The sequence below is a fragment of the Crinia signifera genome, chromosome 2 (assembly GCF_055691185.1).
Source record: "Crinia signifera chromosome 2, ASM5569118v1, whole genome shotgun sequence".
NCBI lineage: Eukaryota > Metazoa > Chordata > Amphibia > Anura > Myobatrachidae > Crinia > Crinia signifera.
Window position 1 is genome coordinate 233,268,371 of NC_139218.1, and position 27,988 is coordinate 233,296,358.

General features: G+C 39.7%; 1 protein-coding gene across 3 annotated transcripts in view; it reads right to left on the reverse strand.

Moving 5' to 3' along the window:
- The window catches only part of EDAR (ectodysplasin A receptor), a 120,499-nt gene that overhangs the window by 25,289 nt on the left and 67,222 nt on the right, over window positions 1-27,988 (reverse strand). For all 3 annotated transcript variants that reach the window (XM_083174021.1, XM_083174019.1, XM_083174020.1), the window contains 4 exons: window positions 20,705-20,781; window positions 19,010-19,132; window positions 18,664-18,845; window positions 18,068-18,153 (listed from right to left, as the gene is read on the reverse strand). In XM_083174021.1, coding sequence (XP_083030147.1) covers window positions 18,068-18,153; window positions 18,664-18,845; window positions 19,010-19,132; window positions 20,705-20,755 — 442 coding nt within the window. In that variant the 5' untranslated portion in view covers window positions 20,756-20,781. The remainder of the gene's footprint in view (window positions 1-18,067; window positions 18,154-18,663; window positions 18,846-19,009; window positions 19,133-20,704; window positions 20,782-27,988) is intronic.

Below are 27,988 nucleotides of genomic sequence, written 5' to 3' on the forward strand. Positions count from 1 at the left end.
CTGGACAGCAATCACAACCATTTATAGTGATCTACTAGAAAGAACCTTGGTCAAAATAAAAAAACAGTACTTAGGGCTTGCAGTGCAGGTTATCAATGCTAACCATTATGCTTGATAGTAATGAGCAATGCAGTGCACTAGTGTATTGGGGTGAGTAGTGGGTGGTTCATAAGTGATAGACCTGCCCCTGGGGGGGTGTGGCATATCTCCATTGTGACGCAGCCATGCCCATTTTCAAATATTTAGAATTGGAATTAGGGATGACTATGATTGCAAGATCATTATCAAATAGTGACAATGACACACACACACACACACACACACACACACACACACAGCAGGTACACGCAAAAAATAAAGGGGTACAGAATAGTACCAATTCCCATTATTTACATCAAACAGCACAGTAGTGTCTGTTATGCACTTAACACCACACGGTAGTACCCCTTAAATATATTACACAACACAGTAGTGTCCTTTATTCACATTAAACTACCAAAAAAAGCCAAACAAATGGGTGGTGATCCTCCCATAGCCGGCCTCCAACCTCTACCCAGCTGCCCACTTACTGAGTACAGTGTGCAAACCACCAGGACACATCTCTCGCTTTCCTTATCCTTTACAAACTCTATGACAAACATTAAGGGTGGGATGTATCGCCGCCCTTCGCTTGACAGCCGCCACGATGCTGCCGCATATGTACTAACATACTGTATGCGGCTAGCATCGGGTTGCGGTGACGGAGACCCCGCGATACCTGTGATGTGGTCTGCGGGGGTCTCTGTCACATCCCGGCTGCAAGTGTCCCCCTGCATCTCCTCCTCCCCCCTGCAGCCGGATGTCCTCCCAGCTGTGACACCTGCTGGGGGAGGAGGAGATCAAAGGAGGACGGGAGAGGGGGCACGCGGACGGCGGGCGGCGATACCCTGCCAGGTGAAGACGGGACGGACGGGTATTGGTACATAGGAAAATGCGTTAAAACCCCCGTTTTACCGCATTTTCCCTTTAGTACATCCTGCCCTTAATAACACATCTCCCAGCAGGTCTCATTGCTGTGCTACAGTTTTTCTCACTTTGGTTTCCAATTGATGACACCTGAACTAATAACTATAGATAGATGATATTAAACCAAAATCAGTTATTAAATTCAGATCAGGTTAGTTCAATGTCATGTTACTCCTGTTGTTATATATTTCATAGATAGGGCAAAAGCTCAGCAGGTATCATTTCCTTGGGCAGCCTTGTCTCTGTCTAAGCTATAAGCAACCTACAGTAGCAGGTCTGAAATGAATTAAGCATTTCACTCACTGGTACTATGTGCATAACAATAATTCTTTTACCAAACTCATAAACACAACCTGCCTTTTGTGAGATCTATCCAAGACGTATAAGATTGAATTATGAGAATAATTATTTTTTTAAAGCAAAAAATACTCATTTGTGGGCACTGATAATCACTGTGATTTGTGCCAGTACTTTCTGTTTTATAGTTTATTATATCCTTTTTTTTTCTTTAGAGGAAACTGATTTTCTGTGTAGATTACTGTTTTTTATGAGACACTGTAAAATGCTTTTATTGAGAAAATACCCAGCTGGATTTCTGTTTTAACTTGTTATATATTCAGTAAAATAGTTCCTCTCTGTGCTGGAGGTAGGGCCTGAGTTTATCAGACAGCGCTGTACTATATGTAAACATTTTGAAGGAGTCAATCTTTGTTTCTAGCTGTAAATATTACAGTAATACGATTAAAACATGTGTTTAATCACATAGGTGTTCTTCTAGGGAGCAGGAGAGCTGCTCAGCACCAAATTCTGTTTGTACAGAGCACTCTAACACGGAGATAGAAAAAATACTTTGTGGGTTCTTCAGCTCTTCTAAGGTTCCACACATCAATGGACAACTCACAAAGATCATCATATAGTCAGACAGTTCTGTGTGCATCAGATGGAATGGCTATATTACAAAAATAGCCCAAAGATAAAACATGCACTGAGGAATGTCATCCGGCTGTAATTGCTCCAAGGACAGACAAGAGCCACCTGGGGTTCCAGCTCTACTTGGGCATGGTAACACATTTGTGTGGCTATGCCTGATAGTTGTTCAGATGTATAGGTGGTCTACAACTAGGCATTCCTTTGTATATTCTCCCCGTACTTGCAAGAGTTTCCTCTGGGTACTCTGGTTTCCTCCCACATTCCAAAAATATACTGGTAGGTTAATTACCTCCCAGCAAAATGAATGAATGAGTGTGTGGGTGAATGAGTGAGTGTGTGTGTGTGCGTGTGTGTGTGCGCGTGTGCGTGTCTGTCTGTATGTATATATATATTTATGTATGTATGTATGTATGTATGTATGTATGTGTGTGTGTGTGTGTGTGTGTGTGTGTTTGTGTGTGTATGTATAATACATGTAGGGAAGGGAATATAAATTATAAGCCAGGGACTAATGTGAATAGACAAAACATTCTCTATACAGTGCTGAAGAATATGTGCGCGCTATATAATACCTGTGCCACTCTCCATCGCTTACATTGGTCTGAAACATGCATGTTCTGGTGCACACACAGGGGTGTGATAAGGGAGGAGAAGTGAGCCAGAGGTAAAGTGGCCCATGTAAAACCAATCAGCACTGAACTAACATCTACAATTTGCATAATATAAAATTATACAGAGCAGCTGTTTGGTTGCAATGGGCCACATCTCCTCTGGCTCACTTATCCTCCCTTATCACTGCTTCATACATCTACCTCATAGTGTGGACATAAACCCAAGCTAGTTTCCCTGTGGCCATTGCACCGGTGTGGGCCAGGCAGGGCTATGTCATTAGAACAAATATCACTGCCTTTGAAACTGAAACATAGGTATGTTAATGAAATAGTCAACACAACACTGCTAATCTGGGCACCCTGCCCATTGGAAATCAGGCCACTCATTTTCAAGAGCCAAAAGGACAGAACTGGTGTTTAAAACTTGAATTACAGTAAGTAGTAGATTGGCATGTAGTTAATTGCATTTTTCAGCATGTAGTTAATTGCATTTTCAATATCATTTGCTTCTATTTTGTAAGGAAAAAATACTTTTATGTTAAATTTAAAAAAGAACATGTGTATAAAGAAAACCACATGTTGTGGAAACCCAGAAGATCAATCTAAAGCAGAAAAAAAGCTGAGTTGATATTTTACAAGTTATTAAAAATTGTGCTTTACAGCTGGTTAGCAACCATTACTGGTTTGTCTAGAAAGAGCTGCAGATTTGGTTTCTAGAAATTTATAATAAATATTTTCTTACACTAATATATGGTTGTTCATAACTAAGCACTGCAAGGTCAAAACTGCCATCTTTGCTTAGGATAATGTGGACAGGGAAACCCCAGTGGGCCCCATTGCCTGAGGCCTATCACCTTGAATTATACAATATACACATGCTGCCTTATATATCCTTATCCTTGGACAGGACTGTGATGTATTTCTACAGTACGTTGCTGTTATTAATCTGGTACATTATCATGCATAAACTAGCAGTATTTAATATATATATATATATATATATATATATATATATATATATATATATATATATCCAGGATGCTTAATAAAAAGCAGGGGCACTCACCATTTAGCTTCAGTCAGCAATTTTAATGCACAAAATCAATCATATAGGTCGACGTTTCAACCCTCAAGGGGCCTTTGTCAAGACAGATAGAACATCCATAAGCTCAGCAGGCAGAGAAGATAATACTGACACATGCCACATGCAGTCATTTTATACCCCATTGATTATCAACATAGCTCACACCTATGAGGCTCAGTCAGCCATTGGTGGTGCCAGTGGAATGCACACAAACTAGTTAAATGCATATATTATATTTATCAAACACACATATGTAGGCTCTGGCAGACTGAGCGCTTCTAACCGCAATAAATAGAGATTTAAATATAGTACATGAAGAGCGTTTTTACCTTAATTCATGGGAGCAGCATATCAAAGTCCGGACCGGATGTCCGTGTGGTGACACGCATCGTACTTCCGGGTCTGCGTTCCAGCTTCACGCCAGCTGGAACGCAGAAGAAGCTGGGTTGGAGGAACGTCATAGCTACAGCCAGCCACTCAAAGGGGCAGACTGCGCAACATACAAGCTGTCAGATGACACTGGGGGAGACACATACACAGCTGTGTATCGTCCTCTTTAACCCTTCCAGCGGCTGTGGTTATTGTGTAGAATCGGGGCGCAGTTTAGATATAAAAAAATCTTGCTGGTTAGAGCCTTGTTTAGATAACCCAGGGGCATGGATGACTGCATTTACAATAAAATACATAAACACAAGGACTAGACATATCAAAGGAAACTTATATAGAAAAAGAACAACGGAAACTTATAAAACTAGAAGTTCTATTAAGTGTATATATATTTATTTATATATTTATCAAGGGCCCCGGACCATGTTCTTGTTAATTGTTAGGCAAACCAATGTGGTGACTGGCCACACATCCTCTGGAGACTCTCCACATCTGTTAATATGGGCCCCTATCACTGTATTCCACGGTGTGCCCTTCATGGCCCAGTCTGGCATTGTGTGACATGCACATTATACAGTAGCCAATCATCAATGAGATAGAGAGGGGCATTGCCAGGACTCCATGCAGGTCAAGGAAGCTGGTCCTATACAAAAAGTGTATGATTGGCTTAGAAGTGCACATATTCTTTGCATATTAAAATGAACAAAGACCTAACCAATTCATGAAGAACACACATCGTGTCCAGAAATGTGTGCACCACCGCAAAAAACCCGGGTCATCCGTGGGTCAGACCCGGGTCAGCAGCGGTGTAAATGGGTCATGCCGTGTCCCTTTACAAGTCCTGACCTGGGTAGAACACGGCTAGGACCTGGGTAGAGGGCAGTGTAAACGTGTATGCCGGGTCATCCGAACTGGCTCCCATTTACATCAATGAGAGACGTACAACCTACAGACAGCAGCGGTGGCAGCGGAATAGGTGAATGGATGCCTGTGTGCGGCATCCATTCACCTCCTGGACAAGGGCTGGGGGGGGGGTGCCCAGGGGCTGGGGGCAGCCCATCAGATTACCTTAGTGCTGGGCTTGCACCCCAGTGGAGGGGTTCGGGTCCCAGCGGCAGCGATCAGCGCTTGGAGAGGATGTCATCTCCAAGCGGCGGCTCAGGAACCGATTGCCCCATGTGGGGGTTTGCAGAGGTGTAAAAGGTAACAAACACCGGGTCGCACCCGGGTTGAAGCTGGGTCCAAAAATCCGGGTGCGACCCAGTGTTTTGGTATAAAAGGGGTATAACGTGAAGACTATTACAATAGCAGAGGCACATATCTAGAAATGAGCAGACTGTACTGCCAGTGTAGCTTTAAACAACCTTAATAAGTTCAAAAATCTATATTGCTGTTACGTGTTGAGATCTCTGCCCAAATAGAGTATTACTGGAAATCAGATGGAGACAGTGAGTGCTGAAAAGGTGTGAATAAAAATAGGCAACAAATATTTCTGTCCATAAATTAGAGGAACAGATTGCTCGATGTTGTTGAGGAGGTATTTGGCTCATGAGAAGCATTTAAATGCCATCACAATATGCTCTGGCAACCATCCATGGCTTGGTCAATAACTTGCATAAGGCATCCAGTATTCATTGTTGGCACACACCGGTATTAGGAAGAAAGCATGTGCCCAAACCGCAAAACTCATTCTTTAGCAGAACAGGAGTAATTTCATCCCAAACAATCATGTAATGATGCACAGAGCAACAGAAAGACTAACCGGGGTTGTAGAGGAGCAGGGTAGCAGCTTGCAGGCTGCTTACAATAGCAATGGTCAGGTTAGGTATCACTCTGCTTAGTTCTCCAGCTGTAACCTGCTTAGCAGCGCTGTATTTCATCTATAGATTACACTTATATGTCTGTCTTTTGTATTGGCAGGATATTAAAATTGTAAAGTTTTGTAATAAAAGTAGTATATGAAGGGCATTGCTATGACAACTTGTTGCGTTATGCATTTCTGCTTACTATCACACTGATACAGTCATCTCCCCACACTGAATGAATTAAATCACCTCATGGCTTCAAATGAACACAATGCATTTCAGAGCACTGACAGAAAAAAAATTAGTCATCAAAGCAAGTCGAGAAAGATTTTCTAATAAGGTCCACGTGAGGTAAATGTAAAACATGAAGTAAAAGAAATATTGTAGCATAGTACTATAGCAAAAAAACACATTTGCTTTCTGCTTATATATTCATGTTCTCTTATTTCTGATTATATATTCATGTTCTCAATGGCCAGTGAGTCATCTGCCATCACCATAAATAGTCAATATTACAGTTATATTTAATATTTAAACATCCACTTCATTTATATTTATCACGCAGGCTAAAACCTATGCAGCAATTTTACTATTCTTATTCCCCTGCTTACTCCAGATGGAAGCAAAATGACAGAACAGAGGAAATTAACTTTTTTATGCCACAAAGTAACAGAGAACACATGTCCAGAAGAAAATACACAGGCCTTCTAGGTATTCGATATGTAAAAGGTAGATAAATACAATAGGATTTATTCCTCTCTGGCTTAATATTTTAGTTTTTCATTTCTCAAAATATAAAAAACAAATGGGGTCTATTTGTCTATAGTGATAAAGTACCAGCCAATCAGCTCCTAACTGCCATGTTACAGGCTGGGGGCCAGATGTACTAAGCTTCAAAAGTGATAAAGTGGAGAGCGATAAACAGCCAGCCAATCAGCTCCTACCTGCAATGTCACAGACTGTGTTTGAAAAATGTCAGACAGGAGCTGATTGGCTGGCTGTTTACCACTCTACATTTTATCACCTTTGAAGCTTAGTGCATCTGGCCCTGGGTTTGGTCAAGTGCAAACTTTCTCTCAAATCCGTTTACGAAGTTAACAAGTTTGTGATTTTCACCAAATTTACCCATGTAAAACATTTTATTTGTTTCTATGGAAGTTTGATGTTGTGTAGCAAATATTTTTATGCAACATACTGTAACATATTTTTATTTTAAATTTACAGTTTAACTAGTTAACTTTTCATGAAACAGGTTAGTAAGAAATAGGGTACTTGTTTCCTAGCACGGCGCCCATCTCGTTGATTGTATGCCTTAAGTTTAAGGCACTTAAGGCATACAATCAACGTGATGGACCCGATTTTGTGTCAATCACCAGCTAATTTGCCGGTGAAAGACAAAATCAGGTTGATCGCGTCGGTCGCGGGCCATTATAATGGCCCGCGATGCGATCAACGTGATCAACCCGATTTTACATAGGTGACAATGTGAAATGGGCCAATATGGCCCATTTCACATTGAATATGGTTAAAAAGTATGTTTAATGCCCCCCCCCATTGTTAACGCCACCCCACTATTGACGCCAACCCGAAACGTGGCAAGCGCAGCGAGCCCGCGAGAGGCGGCGGTACGCGTCCTCCGACCTTTTCATACCCCTACTATCCACGTCGGCGTGGAGTTGATTTCATATAGTGTGGCGAGCGCAGCGAGCCACCAAGCCCGAAGCGTGGCGAGCGCAGCACACTCCGCGAGGGGACACGGATACCTGTGAAGCCCACGAGGGGACGCGGATACCTGTGAAGCCCACGAGGGGACGCGGATACCTGTGAAGGTATCCGCGTCCGCTCGCCTCGCTGCGCTCGCCTCGCTTCGGGCTCGGTGGCTTGCTGCGCTCGCCACACTATATAAAATCAACTCCACTCCGACGTGGATAGTAGGGGTATGAAAAGGTCGGAGGACGCGTACCGCCGCCCCTTGCGGGCTCGCAGCGCTCGGCACGCTTCGGGTTGGCGTCATTAGTAGGGTGGCGTTAACAATGGGGGGGGGGCATTAGAAACATGAGGGGGGGTTTGGTATTAAAATGGGGGGTTTTGGGGCTTTTTACATTGAAATCAATGTAAATTCGGGTCTCAGGGACCATTTTACATTGATTCCAATGTAAAAATCGGGTCGATCGTGTCGATCGCATCGCATGCGATTTGGTTGGCATGCGATGCGATCGACCCGATTTTTCCGACCCGATGGATACAACCAAAATTGGTGGCGCCGTGCTAGGAAACAAGTACCAGAAATAGATATGTAATAGCAGTTTGTTCATTACATTTTGTAATGATGCTTTGTAGATCAAATATCGCTCGTGTGTACACAGCACTTCCCAGAATTAATAGGGTTATATTGCAGTTTGGAATCGCTGTGAGCAAGGCTGGCACTTTTAGTGCATCTCTGTTAGCACTCAAAGGGTTAATAATGTAAATCTTATTTTGCAAAACAAAATGATTCTATGGTTTTTGCTCAGCTGCCAATTGTTTATTTGCTCCAGAGTACATTGAAACATCAAACTGTAAATTTCAACCTGCTGGTATATCTTGCAGCAACCCAGGGGGTGGGGTGTATCTAGCAGGGGTGTGTGTGTGTGTGTGTGTGTGTTAATGCCGCTTACCGGCCTGAGAAGAAGCACCTGGGTGTTCAAAGCCAGCCAGAACAATAGAAGCGTACAGCACTCCCGCGGCCAGCTTTAAATAGGTCATAGCTGGCCGCAGCCATATTGAGTATGGGCGGGAAGGATGTCGCGGCCACTAAAAGCTGTATTAGCGTGGCCCACGGCCAAGAGAAGGGGAACATCGATGGCCTAGCCGAGGGGGGGTGGCGGTCAAGTCTGGATGGCCCACCGGGAAATGACACGGTTTCCCGGTGGGCCAATCCGCCCCTGCACCAAATCCTGCAGTTTTCTGAGTCCGACACTAATTTCAGGGTCTGTTGTTGCTGCAGCTATGTTTATGTACCCTGCACTTGTCCTCTGTTGTATTCCACTGTAATGAGGCCTATTCATGGAGCGATTTCAGGCCATAAGAAAATGCCCCAACATCGCTATGTGTGTAGGGGTCATAGTGATATCGATGTGCAGCACCTCACATCGCTATCGCAAATCAATTAAGATCCAGCATGCTGGATAAATCTAGTTAGATCGGCAGTCAGGGCGAGTGTTGTGGAGTGCTGTGTGCTGAGTGATCTAGTATCGCTCAGATTGTTCAGTAAAATCTCTACATGCGTAGGCCCCATAAGTCAATGTTTTGTTTATTTGTTTATGCACGGTAGTCTGTAACTTGTCGCTGTGGATCCTGTGTGGCGCCATATAAATAAAGGATAATACATTTATTCTGGAGCCAAAGTGAAAACCTTTGTATCTCTGCAAGCAAGGGGTTTTCTCTACTTCACTGGCCGCCTTGCTTTCTACCACTGGCAATATTTAGTAGTACCGTAGTCCCTAAATGGACTATGAGGACAAAGTAAACTGCAGAAATTGGGAATGCAAGAGAAATCAACAATTTCCCTGCAGTCTTTCCTAATTCTCTTTTTTAAACAGGGCAACTTTATATTTTGTATTACTTAATACTGTAATGATACCAAATGTTGTATCACTGTGAGTTTGTACAATCTGCATGATGCTGTGTACACACTGATACAATCTGCATAAGATCCAGATAAGATTTTGACTATATAGTCAAAATCTTATCTGGATCTCATGCAGATTGTATGGGTTTTATCCCAAGCGATCCAGATGCGTTCAAGATGCGCGCTCCCATATCTTAACCAGAAAGTCTTGGCTGCCCTGTCTATATAGTGCAGATCTGCACTATATAGTCTAAATTGAATGCAGATAGTGTAAATTGTATGCAGATAGTCTAAATTGTAATCGCATCTGGATCTTATGCAGATTGTACTAGTGTGTACACACCATGAGATCCAGATGAGATTTTGACTATATAGTCAAAATCTCATCTGGATCTCATGCAGATTGTATGGGTTTTTTCCCTTGCGATCCAGATGCGATCTCGATGCGTGCTCCCGTATCGCAGCCAGAAAGTCTTGGCTGCATAGACTATATAGTGCAGATCTGCACTATATAGTCTAAATTGTATGCAGATAGTCTAAATTGTATATATTGTATGCAGATAGTCTAAATTGTAATCTCATCTGGATCTTATGCAGATTGTACAAGTGTGTACACAGCATTAATTGTAATCTCATCTGGATCTCATGCCGATTGTACAAGTGTGTACACAGCATTACACCAGTCGGAGAAGTTTTACCGTCTGCAGTCAGCAGCATATTGCTTTCTTCATTGTAGTCTGAAATGTGGCACTTGCGCAGTAAAAGCAATAGCATCTTCTCTGGGGAGTTATCCTTGGATCTGGCTGATTTAGAACTACAGTGTTCAGTATTGCACATGTGCAAGCTGATCTGCCACATATACTGTACACAGATTGATCACCTGGAGACTTTGTGGACTGGACTGCAGGGTTAGAATGCCCAAGGCCACCGTGAGATAGTGTCCTATTAGTAGCTCAAACTTTAGTTTTTTGTAGTTTGTACAAATGAAACCACTACACTGTCTCCCGAGCAATCAGGGCAAGATTAAGGGCCACATGGGCCTGGAGGTAACAATGTTCAAGGGCCTTTTATGAGGAGCAGAGAGCATGTGACCAGTGATGTGTGGGTGTGGCCAGTGACATTAGGGGGTGTACACTCCTAACACTGTCATCCCCAATGTCTCCCTACCTATGTCATAGTAAAAAAAAGTAATAACTTTGTGGGAAAAATAGACATACTATTGTACTACTTATGTTGTATGGCTTGCTGGGGGCCTGATACATGTTTGTAAGTACAGCAAAAAGTAACTTTGTGTCTTGCACAAACCATGTTGCCATACAATGGCCACAATAAAATATATTGTTTTCTGTGCAGGGTAAATACAGACTGCTTTTGCATGTCTCTACAAACTTTAGGCAGCTATATTTAAGATTTCAGGTTAAACACACCCCATCCAAATCTAAATCTCTCTGCACATGTAACATCTGTCCCACCTGTGGTGCAGCATGGGTTTTGCTTTTTCTTTGGCTTTACTTGCAAACATGAGTCAGGTCCAGCATGACCAACTAGCGGCTTGCCATCATCATCTGTCATGGTTATGGGCCTATTCTATGTGGAGGCCTGGATGCTCCATCTCCCCCATTGTATATGAAGTCCTGGATGCAATACAGAGTGAATACGGAAGGACGTCAGGTGAAAGATGTGATTTCTATTCGACTTCACTCTGGTGAACAGTAGACGGGGCTTATTACTGCTTCATAATTAGTATCCTAATTTTTATTTTATAACTTTATAATCTCATTAGTCAAGCATTGCTTAATAATCCTTTGTGCCTCTGGAACATTCTTTGTAGATACTACTGCATCATGCATGTCTATGGCAACATTCATTTTCCATGAAGCTGGTAGTTATGAGGCAAACTATATAGCTCTGTATAAGACAATGCTTTTCCAATGGAATATATTTCTTGAGTACATTTTTTTTTATATTTTGAAAGCAAGGTCCCACTTCTAATTAATTACAGGGATATGCAGGCCTTTTGTTTTAGGCATCTCTATGCAGGTTCTAACTGTGCATGTGGTTTTACATTGGCTGCCAAGCAAAGCACCTGCATGAAGAGGTAAACACACAGCTGCTGCCTCCTGACATTCTTCTGTGAATGGCCCTGTGTTCCTCAGATGTGAATAACAACACGACAAGAAGGTTTTAGGGATGCACCAAATAAGATGGATGGCTGTCTTTTTTTACAGAACAATGTGTACCTTGAAGTTGGGAGGAGGGGTTACGCCTCAATAAATTCCACACTGAATGTGCATAATAATTACTGGTTCCAGGAATATTATGTGGGAGCCGAATGTGATGTGTGGAAGATGTAAGGATACTCTAATGGGAAATGTTCCTCTCTACCCACAAACCCAAGCAGCGATACGGCAGGTTGTAATTAATGAGATGCGCTCCCACACACACCCTTCTTATTAACTACTGTTTTATTCAAATATTCCCTAGATTTTAGCATGCAGGTATTCTGGGAAAGACCGACCTTAATCTTGCTTTAATGGAAAAAGTGCAGCACCTTTGCCATACGTTGGCGAATTCAAGAATATTATTTTAGAAGAATAATTTAATTAACTCCAAACTACACTTAAATGTGTGAATACAGATATTGACATATATTTTGGTATTGTTACATAACTGAGACCTTGGGTGAGATTTAATAGGATGAGAGATTCAGAAAGTGAGAGATTTGGGAAGAAATCTCCAGTTTTTTGTAAAGCGGCAATCATTTACACTGCAAAACCAGTTTGATTTTGCAGTGTAAATGATTGCCGCTTTAAAAAAACTGGAGATTTCTTCCCAAAACTCTCACTTTCTGAATCTCTCATCCTATTAAATCTCACCCCTTGTGTACTAGAACCGCATGAGACCAAGGTTCCAGTGGAAATAACACTTTATGACCCCAAAGCAGAAAGGGTGAGATGTAATGTATTAAACTTTCTAAGTAAACTGTAGAAGTTTCCCATAGCAACCAGTCAGACTACTACTGTAGATATCATTTTGTGGAATGTACTTAATACTGTACATGATATCTAGAAGCTCACTGACTGACATGATCATCTTGTGCTAGTTAGAAGTTCTGATACATTACATACAATGTGATGGGATGGTATATGGTTCAGATGTCGTGGAGAATGATAAAGTGGATGGAGATAAATTAGAAACCAAACAGCACCTAGCTGTAATTTTACAAACACATCCTGTAAGATGGCAGCTGGTTAGCTGGTACTTTATTCTCTTCACTTTATTTCTCTCCAAGGCTTATGTAGGGTATACACAATCATGATCGTGAGCAGATCGTGAGATGATCATACGATGGTCGCGCGATCTGTTGGAGCACACCATCTGCTCACAATCTGCATACAATCTGATCACGATCTGTACCCATTTGAAGGGATCGTTTTCAAATCCTGATTGCAGCAGGTAGGTTCTGCAAAATGACCAAATGACCAGCGGGGAGGCGCATAGGATCGGAATCGGATCTAAACGTGCCAAAACATGCCCAATTTACATACAATCGGTCGAGAATGTATTGAAATTGGGGGAATTGAGGCCAAATCGGTATGGTGTGTACCCAGCATTAGTACATCTACCCTTTTTTCATTTTATACTATTTCATCATCTGAATCTGGCATAGTTAGGGCATAAGAATGAGGATATAATTATTCCGGTACAATGAATTAAAAATGTTTGCCACAATCTATTATTTTCCTTATGTTCGTTGTCCTGTTATAGTAGGCCAAATAGATTTTATCAGCATACCATAAACAGTACAATTTCAAGTCATCCATATCCAAAATGCTTGGGACCAGAAGTATTTTAGATATCAGATGTTTCTGTATTTTGGAATATTTGACTACCATAATGAGAAAGCCTAGGGATGGGATGCATGTCAATCCACAGAATACATTTATGTTTTATATACACCTTATACATATAGGCCCTTATTCAGATCTGATCGCAGTACACATTTGTTCTAAAAAATGGACAAAACCATGTGCACTGCAGGTGGGGCAGATGTAACATGTGCAGAGAGAGTTACATTTGGGTGAGTTATTTTGTTTCTGTGCAGGGTAAATACTGGCTGCATTATTTTTACACTGCAATTTAGATTTCAGTTTCAACACACCCCACCCAAATTTAACTCTCTCTGCAGATGTTACATCTGCCCCACCTGCAGTGCACATGGTTTTGCCCATTTTGAGAACAAATTTGTACTGCGATCAGATCTGAATAAGGGCCATAGCCTAAAGGTAATTTTATATAATTTTTTTTATAACTGTGTGAATGAAATAAAGTTTGTGTACATTGAACCATCAGAAAGGAAATGGTGTCTTTCGCAGTTGTGTTAAAAAAAATTGTGTATTTCAGAATATTCTGTATTTTGGAATTTTGGATATGGGATAGTCAACCTGTATTTATGTTTGTGACCTTTTTAGGGAAATTGGATGTTGCGTGCTATAATAAGATATCCAGGTATTATCCACTTATTTGTCATAAAATAGTGCAGATTTATTATTTATTGCTTACAAAGATATATGGAAAGGAGTAAAACGTGCTGTTTATGATGATTAGTTATTATTGGTTAGTATTGTTAATGTTATGACAAGCGGTAACTGGCAGTCTATGAGTTATGGAATGTGACACAGGAAGGACAGACAACAATGATGCTCTGATTCTCAGTCGCTTTCAAGACACTTTAGTCGTTTGTGTGCTCTTTTTTTCTTCCTGGAACCTGGGAAGAGAACAAAACACATGCAGTGAGGTAGTGTGGGGTTTGTTAACAAGAGGGTTATGTCATGAGGTGACTACAGAACTTCTGGTTGTTTCTGTTGTACTGGGAACTGCAAGACCAATCAGAATGGTGCAAAGTCTCAGCAAGTGTGGAAGAGTTGCTGAAAGCTAGGACTTTAAAAACAGGTTCTTGCAACTCCAATTAACCAGGCAAGGTCACAATCATATCTTTCTTCAAGCCTTTACTTTTTGATGCTCTTTCCATGGTTCCCATCTCTTCCTTTTTAATGTCAAACAACTGGTCCATAATTTGCTTTATCTTTTATATCCATCATCCTTCCTTAATGAGATGTAGATCAGTGTATTGTAATTCAGTATGCACCCCCCCCCCCCACACACACACACACCTGAAATAGCTATTAACATGGCATTTGAATATATATATATATATATATATATATATATATATATATATATATACACATTCAATTGTGTTCTACTGAATTTCTGTCGCACTTGACCAGATTCAGTGTTGAACAATATCGGAACACTGCTGGTTTTAACTGTTTGGACAAGTTTCCTTGCAGTGACATACATATGGTATATTGGTGAGCCAATGGGTTGTCTTGTAATGATGTCCTTTCTTTTGATTGGTGTAATCTTTGATTTTTTTGAGTTTGTCTTTATGGTTTGAGCTCATGTTGAGCAATGACTATTTATTTTGTTCGCATTCAGCCTGCTCTCATTGACTATGACGTATACGAGCTGCTTTCAATCATTATCCATTGTTGAAGGAATGAAGTACAGCTGTCCAAGACTAAAGTGGAATCATTTTGGAATGAACATTTGGATTGTATAGTCATAGGTCAGAGGTATAAATATTTCTAAACACAATTACAGACATCCCATAAATACTTACCTTACCAAGTGATATTTGGCTCTGCGCCATTCTTTCTTTGAATTGTGAATCTAATAAGAATTTGTTTGCTAGAAAATGAAGATGTCCAGACACATTTCTACATACAGACAAATCACACCCTTGCTGTGGCAGGCCTATAAATAAACACTAGATACTATGCCAAAAGTATAATATGACATCAGTTCATTAAAATCAGCCTACAAGTTTCAGATTAAAACAATGTAATAGGTCAGTCCAGTTCTCTTTTGCCAAGAAAACAAATTAAATAATGTACAGTTATTCGCTGATTTGTGCCAATAGCTAGGCCACCAAACCTGATTAGTGTCAGACCGGGACATGGAAGGCCCACTGGGAAATGCTGTGATAGGGCCCATGTTAAGAGGTGTAGTCAGTCTTCAGAGGGGGTGTGGCTAGCCACCACAGAGGTTTGCCTAGCCATTAAAGAGTGCATGGGCCATGGCTTGGACCCTTGAGATAGATAGAAATAATATATATACACACACACACAATTCAAAATATATATACATACTGCTAGTTCATGCATGATTATATACCAGATTGATAACAGCAATGTCCTGTAGAAAATACACCATAGACCTGTGCAGTATAAATTAACATATGTAATTCAATTGCACAGTCTGGAACCGGGTCTCTAGAGGAGGAGGTGAGCCCCAAGGAAGTGGGGTCCACTGGAGGTTTCCCTGTACTCCTATAGACCAGTACAACCCTTCACCTGTTTATGGCCATATTGCGTATATATATATATATATATATATATATATATATATATATATATATTGCACAGTTGCTATAAATAGATGTGTTCTGATTTTGCTACTATAGGCTCTCCAACATATACCCTTCCAGCAGGTACAAAATGCACTGCACCTGGATTTCCCTCTTAATTGTAATTGTAATTGTATGATTTCTGTCACCTTTGTTGAACTAGTTAATTGGTAGAAAAGGTGTTTCAACATAGGTGACGGTCTATGGAAGGGGTAATGTTGAAGGGTCTGCTACTAGTTGTTTTGATAGAATTCCTGATATATGAAGTATGTGTGTACAGTAAGACAGAAAGTAAGGAAATACAAATGGACATAGTATAGCAGCACTTCTATTGTGTCAATATCAGTACTCTGATTTAGGGATTTCTGCTATCAATAACCAGCATTTCATCAGCCTTTGGCTCACCAAGGGGCCAGATTCTCTAAGCTTCAAAAGGGATAAAATGGAGAGTGATAAACAGCCAGCCAATCAGCTCCTGCCTGATATTTTCCAAACACAGTCTGTGACATGGCAGGTAGGAGCTGATTGGCTGGCTATTTATCACTCTCCATTTTATCACTTTTGAAGCTTAGAGAATCTGGCCCCAAAGCTTTATTTATACTCTGCTGGACATACACATAGCCAGAAGCACCATCAGGCCTAGTTCAAAGCTTGAGCCAGGAACCGTACCTTTTGAGTGTGCTCGTCAAATGTCTTGCTTGTAGTGACTGCATTTTACTTAACCCCAGTATTGTTATTCTACTAATCAAACATTTTCTGTATAAATACATGATAAATTTTTCAAGACAACATCAACTTAAGAGTTTTGAAGTAGTGACTCTTTTCTATGCATTTCGAAAAATGAATGAAAGAATGTGACTTACTGACACATCAATATATAATAACCTACTGTAACTCATACTCATTGTGTTAAACTACCTGTGAAATAATTCTTACATACAGTAGAGAAAACAGTAAAACATTTGCATTATGTAAGACTGCTATGGCATATCACTCAAAGGTCAAATTGCAATCTCCTTGGAATAAACTCAACATTTAACATGCAAATGTATAGCCACTTCATTGACTACATCCAAATAAATTCAACAATCTAAATCAGCAAAGTTTTCATTGACAAAGTATATGAGCAACAGCAATGGATTTACAATATGCAAACGTATTTAACCTCCCATTATAGAAACAGAACACTTCCATAACAGTCACACACACTGGGCCAGGTGCACTAAGCTTTAAAAGTAATAAAATGGAGAGTGATAAACCACCAGCCAATCAGCTCCTACCTGCCATATCACAGGCCGTGTTTGAAAAATTTCAGGCAGCAGCTGATTGGTTGGTGTTTTATCACTCTCCATTTTATCACTTTTGAAGCTTAGTGCATCTGGCCCACTGTGATATATACTGTATAATCAGCAAAGAGTGAGAAAGTAGAGTCAATGGGATTAATGGGAGTTCTGTTGCCTATGGGCAACCATCAGAATCTACTTCTTATTTATTTAGCAACCTCTAGAAGATAATACATAGAATCTGATTGGTTGCCCATAGCAACATCCCATATTAACTAGAACTCCCATCTTAGTAATTAACCCCAATGTACTTATGTGTGCCAGGACGTAACAGGCAATCTTTGGGCATCTCAGAACCAAAACAACATTTGGAAGTGGCCAGTGCTAAATATCTGTTTCTTCCGATGGTCCCTGCTCTGCTGTATTGAGTATGTGCTGTAGACTGATGCATGTGAGAGGAACGGTGTATGTCAGTAAATATGCCTATCAATAGCCAGTGGTTCTCTACTATCAATGGTTTAAATAGAATGGTAGTGATTTAACCATTCATTGAGTGCTTTTTAGTGTTAGCTACTATACAGTAGTCTCGAAGCAATAGTCTCCTGATGCTCTCCTGTCATTAGGGTTTCTTTCTTCGTAGCCATGTCCAAGAGTGGGGATAATGGTGCACCATAGTCTTCCTCTCTGGATAGCAGCAGATGGCATTCAAAATAAGCAAAGAACCTTTTAGTTCAACATAAAAACAATGACTAACTCCGAAACATACAAGTGATATTGCACATATGTATCAGATGTTTTGCACAACTACTGTACAGCCTTTAGTTCATGAGCATAGCATATTTGTAGGAAACACGTGCACTAGACAAAGCAGGTTACTTACATTCCTTGGTGTTTGGAGGTGCCAGGGAACATGAGTGACACACCATACCATATATGCTCTTAGGACGGATCTCTAACATGTAGAATCTGGGATGAGAAACATAGAGAAGAGTTTCATAATGTTTGATTTAAAAAAAAACCTAAAACTACAGAGAAATAAATCATATTTATTACATAATTTACTATAATTTGACATCAAGTGAACCACTGAAGCATAGAATAATCTGTATGGGTTGAATACTATAGTTTAATCACTCATATGGATACACGCATGCTTTGCGCTTTAGCTATGGGTATATTTAGAACATTATGGACCCCATAGCAATGTTCTGAAATGGCCCCAGCCTCCGTGCTTCTAGGGGACATTTCTCCTTGCAGTGGCAGAGCATTTTACGCCCCACAGCAGTCAATACAAGTAAGCTATTTCATGAAAAATATATATAAGACCATCTTCAATACAATTTAGCAACTGTAATAAAATGCAGTCTAAAGTGAATAACAAATGTAAAACAATTCTACACAAACATATTGGATGCAATATTGTGAAATTAATCTTATATTAAATTACAACTCAACATATAGTGCCCATGATCTTACCCTGGGAGACAGGGTCCACATTCTGCGTCATTCTTTGTGTCCCCAGGAGTTAAAACAGTGGCTCTGAAAAATCCTTCACAGTCCTTGTGTCGTCTACATATTTGGTAGCCACCTTTAGAATACTTGCCAGATACACAAGGAACACAGCTATAGTCTTCATCTTTGGTGCCATATCCACAGGACTAAAATAACAAAGAACAATCTTATTGCAAACAATGAGCCACAGAATTAACAACAGTTCATACAATCCTTATTGTTTTACAATTGTGCACAATCCACACATTTAGGAGTTATGTAGGTATTCTTCAGTGGTACAGTATTGTTTGAACAGATGCCACTAACTTACATTATATGGCTCTTCCCCTGGCTCACACTCCGGACAGCTATGGCACAAGCCTGTTGTTTGGTTATAATATTCATTTTCCCCACAATTAGAATACTCTGCTAAAGCTGAATACACCAACGATACCTGGAAGAAAAAAAAGAAGCAACAAGATACTATGTTAAGCTGGACGATACGTATATATTGTACAGTACAGTCAATATTGTTAACGATGTGCACGCCCCCCCCTGTAGTCTGTACATGCAGCTCAATCTGACATTATTGTCAGCGACTGCATGTACGGAGCGGGTGACGGTGACATCACTGACCATCATGAATGATAACAGCCAGTGTGTGGTCTCAAAATCATTCGCCCGTGGCACTGCCGATATAAGTAACTATATCGGGGGAATCAACTTGTGTGCATTTCTGCTAGATCACCTCTTAGCACCTCCAAGTAGGCACCACATGACAGTCTATCATTCTCAGGCACAGTTAAGCAGGTTCAGAGTCATATTGATACAAAAGGATTTGCTCTGGTTTTTTGCAAATGTATAATAAGCATAATGTTCCAGTAAGGGCATTCAATGCTGTATACTGTATAACATCACAATACTTTCATAGCTCTGGTCCCAGAACTGTAACAATAAACATATGATTTATTTTATGTGGCATGACTTGTAGTCACAGTTTGGCCCTTAAATTGTAATAAATAGATATAGGGCGGTATTCAATTGTTTTTCACCAGTATTTCTCCTCGCTGTCCCTGGAGGTGGTTAGCTGAAATGCAGGAATGCTTGGCTAAACCTGACCATAACAGGTGCGATATGCACAAAAAAATAGATCAATTGAATAAAGCCCTACGATCGATCTCCTGTCACTTTAGATGGGAGATCGGCATGATATAACAATTGAATACCACTCAAAGATTTTCAAATATCAAATAAAATGGGAACCTATTGTAAATCATTTGTTACCATGATTGTGCTATACATTTAATCTAGGACTCAAGTGTTTTTTTTTGTCATCACAAATAATTACACATTTTCTCAAATAATTTTGAGAAAAATTGGTGGGTTGTGAATATTACACATGTTCAATATTTTTAATTACTGAACCCTAACTACTGAGGAACACATCACCCTGCTCTTTTTTTTTATTTTTTTTACAGAATTCGCCTGTGCATCTGGCAGGTGGGAGAGAAGTTTATCCTGTACGTTTAAGCTTGACTGCAGTCCAGTAACTGCTAAGGCATTGGGGTATCCCAGCAAAGGATACATTGGGCTTTGTCCCTAATTTGTTGCCTAAAGGCAGGCAACCCCTTTTATCATATACAATGGTGACATGGTGGCATGGAATTCTGATTCCCACACGCGTGAAGCTAAATCCTACAATTATATGTAAATGTCTACAACTATTCTCTAGTGCAATAAAGAAAAACAAAAAAATAGTAAATGGTAAGATAATAAGAAGTACATTTACTAAGATGGGAGTTCTATTGAATATTAGATGTTGCCCATAGCAACCAATCAGATTCTAATTATTTAGCACCTTATAGAAAATAATAGATATAATCTAATTGGTTGCTATTGGCCAACAACCGATCTTCAATAGAACTCCCATCTTAGTAAATTTACCCCTAAGATACATAAAGTTTCTTTTCCGTATAGCTACCGGATAACAAATTGTTAATTGATAAAACTAATGTATAGAAAATACCATTAGAAATGGGAATATACGGTTCCATTTGCTGCCACTATGCTTGCTCATATTCCTGATGATAACTTGTTTCCCACCTAAGGAAGAAAAAAATATTAGTGGTGAAAAGATAGTACAGTACTGTACTTGGCTCGTAAGTATGAGTTAAACTCTAAGTTCATATGTTCTTCATAATTCGTAACTGTATGATGTTTTGTTAATTTATATTGACTTGATGACTAATTTCAAGAGCATAATTATAATTTAACCCATATACATATTTGATATTGTTAAGTCATAGACTATAAGCAAGCTATTCTTATTTATTACCATTTTTAGTACATAGGGGCAAATTAAATAAGCCATGCAGAAAAGCAAAAACTGCGCTGTTGCAAAATACAGGATCCTGTGTTTTTGAGAGAGGGGGGGGGGGGGGGGGGGATGTGGATGTGCATGTGGATATACCTCCCAGGCCCCAATACCCCTCCAAAACATACCTGACAGCTTGCTGTTCTTGTCAGAATGGGTATGCTGTTTTGCTTTGCACTTTGGTGAGTTAATGTAAACTATCACTGTGCTCTAATATAAGATACCAATAAGCGCAACTCATAGTATAATATTCCACTGTGCCATAATGTAAGTTACTGTAAGATACCACTATGCATATGCACTACTGTAAATTACTGTGAGATACCACTTTGCACTATTGTAAGTTACTGTAAAATACTACTGTAAATTATTATAATATACAACTTTACACTATAGTAAGTTGCTGATAGATAAAACAATGCTCTACTGTAAGATACTACTGTACACTAATGTAATATACCACTGTAAACTACAGTAAGTTACGGTTAGATACCACTTTTTCTTACTGCAAGACATTACTGAAATATAACACTGTAAACTACGGTAAGTTACTGTTAGATACTACTTTGTCCTACTGTACGTCACTGTAAGATACTACTGTACGCTACTGTAAAATACCACTGTACATTATGGCAAGTTACTCTTAGATACCCCATTGTCCTACTATATGTCACTGTAAGATACTACTGTACTCTACTCTAAAATACCACTGTACACTATGGCAAGTTACTGTTAGATACCCCATGCCCTACTGTATGCTACTGTAAAATACTACTGTACGTTACTGTAATATAACACTGTGCACTATGGAAAGTTGCAGTTAGATACCACTATGCTCTACTGTACGATACTACTGTGCGATACTACTGTACGTTACTGTAATATACCACTGTATACTATGGTAAGTTACTGTTAGATACCACTATTCCCTACGGTAAGTCACTGTAAGATACTATTCAACGTTACTGTTATAGAACACTGTACACTACTGTAAGTTACTGTTAGATACCTCTATGCCCTACTTGAAGTCACTGTAAGATAACACTGAAAGGCTTTTCATGTAGGAATAATTAGCATTTTAACAATAATTTACATTTAACGGATGCTTTACTAGAATGATTGGAGATTATCTCTTAATACCTGGCTTTTTTCATACTCTTTTGCTGAGAGCTATTAGGCTAGTTATGACAAGTAACTGAGGTAAGGGTAAGCTGCTCCGTAAGCCAATTTGCTTAACTGGATTGACAAAGAGAGGAGCCAGATCCATTCTTCCTTTATTTTCATGCAAGTTTTTTTCTTTTACATTAGCAGAAGTGTAGGCTTTCCTTCCTGCAAAATATGCACTTCTTAGATAGAAGCTGTGAAGTGTGTTTAATTTGGCTAATGCTGTGGCCAACTAAGGCTGGTTATTTTGAAATAATTCCAGAGCAGTGTAATTAACAGATATTTGATTAACCCATGCACTACAGAAAAACTAGAGCGAATTCCGTAGTGCAAAACTATTGTACAAGTCTACTGCCTACCCATATAATCTAATAATCAATTTTCAGCTAGTCCTGACAACATTATGAATAAGATAATTCAGTGGTGTAAGATGGACACTGCATACACAACATAATGTAGTGTTTCCTTTCAGCGTGTGTAGAAAACAACTAAAATTATGCCTTTGAGGAATCCTCCAACAGATGCGGATATGTGGTAATACCAACTAGCTCCAGATTTTAGGCTGCAGGTGTGCCAGGCTGGCACTGGGACAATCTTTCAAACTGATATTGTATTATGTATTATTTCCATATAAACAACAACAAAAAATTTAAGCACATAACTTTTTTTTCAATTAAATGTATTTAGGTGGGGTGATATGGTGGTTGCTATGGAAAGTTATGATGGTGGCAAAGTGATGATATACATGTAACTATTCTGCAGCAGATTTTATATTGAAAATGTTGATAAGTATCACCTTACCTTATAACGTGTGGCATAATATGAATAATGGTACTACAGTGTGGTGTAATGTTTATAAGGATACCACATTTAATTTGAAATTTGGGACAAAATAAGCCACGCTCAGATCCACCTGAACCAATCAATGATTATTTTGGTTGAGTATTTTTAACAGTAACTCACTCACCATTTCCTGTTTAAAAGAGAACTGTCCTGGAAAAATCAGGATGTACAGTATGGATGGGTATAGAAAAGTGCCCTTGAGGAAAAATACATATCAAGTTCTACAATGTGTCTTTGTGGCAGATATACAAAGCATTGGAGAGTGATAAGGTGGAAAAAGATAAACTACCATCCAATCAGTTCCTGTCTTTTTAAACACATGGAGGTAAGAAGCTGTTGGTTGGTACTTTATATCTCTCCACTTTACCACTCTCCAAAGCATGGTACAACTTCCCCAAAGTGAGAGAAAGGTTTTTTTTGCAATTCAAACAGTCTGGTTTAAATGTTTAATATAATTGTCATTTTTTTTTTTTATTCAAAAATGGTCTCCTAAGAATTCTGAACAATGTTAATGTTCTTATTTTAAAGTGGCTCATCATTGAATCTGCTACTAATGCTAGGGCTGTTGAGCCTGAGTAGACGTTGGACCTGAAATGGTTAATATTACACACAACATTGCCTTTCTTGTTCTGCATGTTGGACACACGGTTTTAAATGGTCACAGCTGTATAAACGGAAAAGTTTTTCGTGTCAAAATTGGCATTCGGTGTACATGAGCTTTTAACAGCAAACTTTCATTGCTGGGAGTAATTATTCCATTACTGCAGTGCTTTTGCAAATGGCCTTATCAGTATGTTCCCTCATGCAAGCAAAGAAACCACAAGTTGGTAGAGAACACACCACCATAAGTTTCCTGAGACAAAGGGTGAAATTTACTAAGATGTGAAATACACTTCACAGGGCATGATGCTATGGGCAACCAATCAGAAGCTACTTCTTACTTATTTACCACCCTCTAAGATAGTAGACAGGATGTGATTGGTTGCCCATAGCAACATGACCTGTGAAGTGTATTTCACATCTTAGTAAATTTCACCCAAAGGGTTAAGGGTCTATTTATCACCCAGTCCCCTAAAACTTACTGAAGTATTTTGCCTCAATTTAGTATTCTGAACTCGAAGAGACAGTTCCAGAGATAAAGTGGCTTATTCTCCCCTACATATAATGCTAGCAAAGCTTTATTACTACGGAGATAGATATATCTTCCTCATTTCCAGCATTGAATTAGATGTGAGAAGTCCGCACACAATCGCCAGATTTATTTGACTTTTGGCTGCTTATGGTACTAATAAATGAGTCAATGAATTGTAAATCAGTGAGTAATGTGCTTAGAATATAATAAGAGAAACTTACTTTGCCCATCACCTATTTTAATGGAGAAATTGCAATAAAACATTTTGTGGGTCTGGAAATGTGTCTGGAAAAAATCTTAAAACCCTATAAATGTGCAAAAAAGAATGATTCAAATAACGGAAAGCAAAATGTACTAGGACATTGGTCATTATTTATATGTAAGAACTGAGGGTCTTATTCTGGTTCACTCGCAGAGGCAAATTCCTTCTCAAATGGACAAAACCATGTGCACTGCAGGTGGGGCAGATATAACATGTGCAGATAGAATTAGATTTGGTTGTGGTTTTACTTTAAAGTGAAATCTATATTGCAGTGTAGAAATAAAGCAGTTAGTATTTTCCCTGCACAGAAACAAAATAACTCACCCAAATGTAATTATCTCTGCACATGTTACATCTGCCCCATCTGCAGTGAGCATGGTTTTGTCCATTTGAGAAGGAATTTGCCTCTGAGAGTGAACCAGAATAAGGCCCAGAGATAGGAAATAGCAGTGTTATCACCCACGGCAACCCTTTCATGTGTAGGACAAAGCAAAAAGCCTAATGAACTGCTAAGACTCATGTTTTTATGTCAGCCATGGGACTGTTCTCACTTTGATAAATCTGACCCTTAAATAAATTTTGTTTACAGGATTTAGTTTACCAACATCAAATGCAACCTAACAATCGCTATGACCACTTATTGCAGGAGTATAGATAGGTTTTGTTTGTGTTCACCATGTTGGGGCTTCTTACAATATCATTTATTAGGCTCACAAATATACATCCATTATTTTCAAAGGTGTCACTTTTAATATCATTACAAATGATGAATTAATGAATGTCCCAATAACATAACGGCTTGCATTGATTTGCTTTTCTAAACTGACTTATATGGGTGGCTTTACACATTGTAAATCTTTCTTGATAGCACCGTTTTCTGAATTTAGACTAAAGAGTAAAAGCAGGAAATTGTGGTGTAAAAAAGCACATCCTCCGGGCATAAGGTGATCCAGGTGTGCACCAGTAATACTTTAGGGTAGGTGCTTCCCACGCGTCTAGCCCCAGCTCTGCCTGCAGTCATACAATGCTCTGATAACAGTGCCTAGTTGTGAATAAAAGCACACTGTAATACATGTACGTGTATGTATATCTATATAATCAGTATTTATAGGATATTGCTGTACAGTATATACATAGCTGTTCTTCTATAGATCTGATTCTTTAAGATAAATGTATACAAACTTAGTGGATAAAAGTAAAGTTTTAAATGTATACTGCATATATGACAGTGGTGCGCATATTGAAGCCAAACTGAGTTGTTAGGGTTATAGCAATGTAAAGAATAGACCACTCACTCACGGCAATATATAAAAAAACATAACTTACCTCTCCTGCGATCATGTGCCGTCTCTTCACGTAACCATGCAATGACTAGCTGTCAGCACACTGTCTGGCTGTAGGCTCACATTGTACTCTCATTGGTGGATAGCACAAGCAATTCACAAATCAGCACACTGACAGTAATTCACGGGGCGGTATTCAATGACCTGAATCGTTGGTCACAGCGATTCAGATTTTACATTCGCCAGCCATTCACCGTTTTTTTTACGTCGATTCGCCAAGCGTAGGGATTCGTCGGGAGTCGCCGGGACTAGCTGTGTCACCCTATTCAACGTGGCTGAGAATCGCCGCCCCCAACGGCGATTCTCAGCCAATCCGGCGTTTCCCTAAACAGCTTCAGTACTGTAAGAAATTGCAGTGAAATGCAAGAAAAATGCAAATTACCCTGAAAAAACGATTCCAATACAGCAGACTGCAAAAGCTGTGTAATCTCCTTTAAAGCACAAACGAAGGAGTGAGGTGGGGAGGAGAATCATGGGTAAGTGAGGTGCACCATGGGTAAGAACAGTGCTTTGTGGGAGAAAAAAAAATACCAGAAAAAATTAAATATATATTTGTATAGCACTTCTACGACCATCACATCACACAAGGGCAGCAAATAATAATACATTACACTTGCAGAGTTAAATTGAACACTTAAAACCAATTATTTCACAGGTTCCTATAAAAGTTCACCATAAAAAGATGACGAGGGACACTCGGTGAGGAACGGCGATATGAAACAAGAAATAAGAATCGCCAACTTCTCATTGAATACACTTTTGGCGATTCATGGTGATTCCCGTCGACTACCGGCGAATCCCCATGAAAATTCCTATAGACAAAAACCGGCGATTTGTAGAGAATAACATTTGGCGATTGGTGCTTCATTCACCGGTCGTCATCGGCGAATAGAGGTCGTTGAATAGGGTGATTCGCTTTTTCAGCTCCAAAAATCGCCGGCACACACGAAAAAAACACAGAATCGCCATAAAACTTGGCGATTCTGCCTCATTGAATACCGCCCACTGTCTGGCTCTAGGCTCATGGCAGGTACAGAATACTGCACTTTGATTGGTGGATACATCCAGTCATCCACCAATCAGCATGTTGACAACCATTTACTGTTTTACTGCAGGCTCAGAGGCAGATAGATAATGCTACACTCTGATTTAGTGGATAGCTCCAGCTATCCATCAGACAAAATGCTGACAGTATCCCGTCAACAATCAATAGGTTGACACCTTATGGTTGGCATTGGTCCACATACACAAAAGGACAAGCGCAAAGGTTGGGCGGGCAATGGTCAACACATGAAACGGTAGATGTGAGTTGTTTCAAAATGTTTCCTGTTTTGAACTGTTTTATACTTTACCATCCATGGGGACTCCAATTGGGAACAGTAGCATGCCTTGAGAATGGACAGCAAACAGAGTCATGCAAGTGGACATGGAACAATTATTTGGGGTCTCTTTAATGAAATCTACAAATGAAACACATGAAAAAACCATGTTGACCTTCTCATGTGCTAACCATTGCCATATGATCTATTTCTTTGTGTCGGCCTTTGTTAATGTGGATCTTGTCCATATCGATCCTACCACAAGCATTGCTTCTATGTGTAAGTGGCTTTGTACGGAGGTTCAGTGTTACATGCATATATGTATCTGTGCTGTATTTACCATGCATCTGTTATCACAAATTAATACCCCAAAAATACCTGTACCCGGAATGCTAATAATATATATGATGATATCCAAACATTTTAATGTCTTAAGCGCTTTTTATTTAAACTATTTTTGCATGTATAAAAAGGGCCGATCATCATTGCATAAGCAGCTTCTGCTCAACTGTGGTACATAGCATGAACTCAATTTGTTAACGAAGACTTTATTTTAAAATGGAACAATAAGGGCTTTAATCATCCACTTTGGGCCAGATGCACTAAGCTTCAAAAGTGATAAAATGGAGAGGAATAAACAGCCAGCCAATGAGCTCAGACCTGCCATGTCACAGACTATGTTTGAGAAATGTCAGGCAGGAGCTGATTGGTTGGTTTGTTATCACTCTCCATTTTATCACATTTAAAGCTTAGTGCATCTGCCCCTGTGTCTCCATTCTCCTTGGAATTCAACTGGCATGGGCAGCAAATGTTGGGTTGCACTGTGCCTAAGCTGAGAAACACAGCTTCCACTTTTCTTGGTAACACAGCTAA